We start from the raw sequence: 3,053 nt of genomic DNA on the forward strand, positions 1-3,053 counted from the left end.
CTTTAAAAATTTCGTGTATACCATATTTTTACACACACTTGTAATATATATACATATAATCTCACATCGTTTGATAAATAAATTAATAAATGCACACCACTATATAAATAGATTACACACACACACACATTATAAAATTAGATAGTGTCGGGACTGTTTTCAAAGACATGTCCATTCACTGCTCTCATCAGAACTGTTGCAAAAACGTCAGAATGGCAATAGTTCCATAACAAAATCATGCCATGGCTGTGCGACTGGCGTTATATCCTGAAATGATTTCAAATTTTCACGGAGATATTTACATGCGGCCATTTGATCACTGAAGACACTGTAGCCCTGCTTTTGGGCGCATTGATACAAATTTTTCAAAATGTAATAAAAGTAACGTTTGATATCGGGAGACTGGGCCCAATTCGTCAACTCTGTCACCTTGGAAATGATAAGAGGCTTCATATTTTGCAAAGTAGACCATGTAGATGCACCCAACATGACATAATTATTTTTGTCTAACCCGAATTTAATAGCAGGATTACCTGAACTCAACACAATGCACTTCGCTTCACATCCCCCACACATCTTTGACATTTCACTTCCTTGTGAGGATTTTTCAAAAAAGTCATTCACGCGTTTCACCCACTCTGGTTCGTACACAAGCTCTTCAAAGACGGCGGTCGGTAAAAGAACGCCGAGTTGACATGAAGCATTCTCCAGAAACAAATGCACTTCAAACTGGTTGGTCACGTCCATCCCGACCGTTACCTTTTTACTCTTGGAGAAATTGAGGTTGTAAACTCGGCGTAAAATCAAGTTGCTGCTGGTACTTTTCTCCGGTGTTGGTATTCCGTGCAGAATCTGGCTGATGATTGTGTTGCCCACGTCCTGCATCTCGTTGCCGCTGCCGACTGAAATGAGGTTGGGAGCCATGGCAAAACCTAAAAAGATGAAAAATAAGAAATGTTTAGTTAAAAAAAAAAAAAAAACACAAAACACGCTGGGGTGCTCTGAACGGGGTATGGGGCTGGGGTGGGCGTACCGCGGAGAGCTGCGCGTGGTGCACTGGCGACAAGCGAAAGCAGAATGAATTCCGAACAGAAATGTGCGGGGTGCAACGAGGACGAGAGCGTGGGTGCGCATGCGCGTGGCCACGGGTGCCTTGCGTGGCATAAGGGGAAGGGGGGGGGGGGGAGGCTTTGTATCGGTTGGTGACTCACCCATATCTCAACCACGTCAGCATTTACAATCGCAATCGCATCGTCTGTTAGGAAAGTCAAAGTCGTCAACGTCTTCGTCATCTTTCCGATATTTACTGGGAATAGTCCATCTCCCGTTTAAACACCAGTGGTTAAATGTCTGCTGTTCCGGTGTGAGATCATTCTTGTGAAATATCACAAAAGCTTGATTTTGGTTGAACTCCCATTCACAGTGGTCCACAATTTTGGAGACCGGTGGAGGGTTATTTTCGTAATATCCTTCCGCCAAAAGATTCAGGTACTCCCACTCGCAATATTGGTGCTGGATAACGGTGTTTTTCCACTCGCCGTCGAGAACTTTACTAATGTCTCCAAGTACTTCTTGATTGCACAACTCAAATTCGTCATCAGGCCAACTATCTCCGGGAAATGTCATGACAATCTGAAACATATAACACGCATTTTAAATACATGCATATAAGTAATAAGAAAACATGTAATTAGTAATGCATTACGTACCATGTCCAAGAGTGGTGCAATCGGTTTGTCTGGGCATATCATCTTTGAAATAACCTCTGCCAATTTTTCACTTGTCTCTCGTCCGAATGGTGAGCACATTTCATGATACGTAGAGACTTCCGTATGATTTTCCCATGACCAATATTGCTCGGCCATCTTGCATTGGCTGCAACAAGAACCGTCATAACCGTATTCTAATGATTCTGGGTTTTGATGGGGATATATGCGGTTATTCCAAGTTTTCAATTCATCTTGTTCTTGCCCATATGCGTCTGCACTCCACAAGTACGGTGGTTTTTCAAAAGACAGGTTCATTGGGGTAGAAAACATGATGCACCGGAGATCGGGGAAGTACGCCTGGCCGGCGATCTTGTTGGTGAAATTGATCATCCACGGGCTGAAATACGACATGTCGAGCACTTGTAACGTCTTTCGGTTCTTCTTGAGAAACGGAATGGCAAAGTCTCTGATGGCTCCCATCTTTAATTTTCGCTCAATATATCTATCGCATGCGTATGCAATTGGTTTTTGGTTCTGGTGGAACGTGTGCCGACGCCACTTGTTCACCGTTGTGCGATCCCAATTCTGCGATTTCACACATACACTTGCCATCTCTGTAAAGCTAAACTCCCTCAACTGTTACATAAAACAAATAAAAATTAGAATTAGTCTTTTGTTTGAAATGTACTTAAAATGCCGATTATCCACGCACTTACCCTAGTTTTCATAGACAGTAATTCCTTGAAGAACAATTCACGGCAAAACACTGGCACGGGTGTGAGGTACAATCGCCTGATTAGTGGGAAAGTGGCGAGTGCTGACTGCGTTGTGAGATGCTCGTCCCATCCATTTGTGTGGACGGGAAACCACAACACTCGCTCCAAATTCCTTATCTTGGGGCATAGACTTATGCTCTCGTATATGTCCTCAGACACATGCGCCAACTTGACGATGTCTTCAACCACTAGGTACTCGAGAATGAGCGCCATCACTTCACACAGAACACTTTCGGGCGAGCGGATCATCGTGGATGCTGTTGTGCTGTTTACGGAAACGGCGGTCGACTCTGACTAACGGCACGTGTTGTGCAAACATCTCATCTCACCTGGAGGGCTCAGGCTGATCCCCCCCCCCCTTTTCACCCCTCTCTCTACTTCAAATTTCATACTTTTTTCCCCTCACCTAGTCCTCTCTTCGTCTCCCCTTTACCCTATTTTTATTGATTTTGCCTTATTTCGGTAAGTGCACCCGGATTGGGGTGTGATTCCCGACCGCAAAGGGGTTCCCATTGTTCGACTCCCCGCGCGCGCGTGGCGCAACCGAGGGGTGCGTGCACGCGTCTCT

At 44.7% G+C, this 3,053-nt stretch overlaps 1 protein-coding gene across 1 annotated transcript; it reads right to left on the minus strand.

Moving 5' to 3' along the window:
* Positions 1-93: 93 nt before the first annotated feature.
* Positions 94-1,109, minus strand: LOC113214134 (uncharacterized). Its single transcript, XM_052272703.1, has 2 exons — positions 1,034-1,109; positions 94-932 (listed from the first exon to the last, which is right to left on the minus strand). Exon 2 carries the CDS (start codon positions 922-924, stop codon positions 208-210), a length of 717 nt encoding a protein of 238 aa, XP_052128663.1. The 5' UTR covers positions 925-932; positions 1,034-1,109; the 3' UTR covers positions 94-207.
* Positions 1,110-3,053: the final 1,944 nt, after the last annotated feature.

The sequence above is a fragment of the Frankliniella occidentalis genome, unplaced genomic scaffold (assembly GCF_000697945.3).
Source record: "Frankliniella occidentalis isolate FOCC.00 unplaced genomic scaffold, Focc_3.1 Scaffold219, whole genome shotgun sequence".
Classification (NCBI taxonomy): Eukaryota; Metazoa; Arthropoda; class Insecta; order Thysanoptera; family Thripidae; genus Frankliniella; species Frankliniella occidentalis.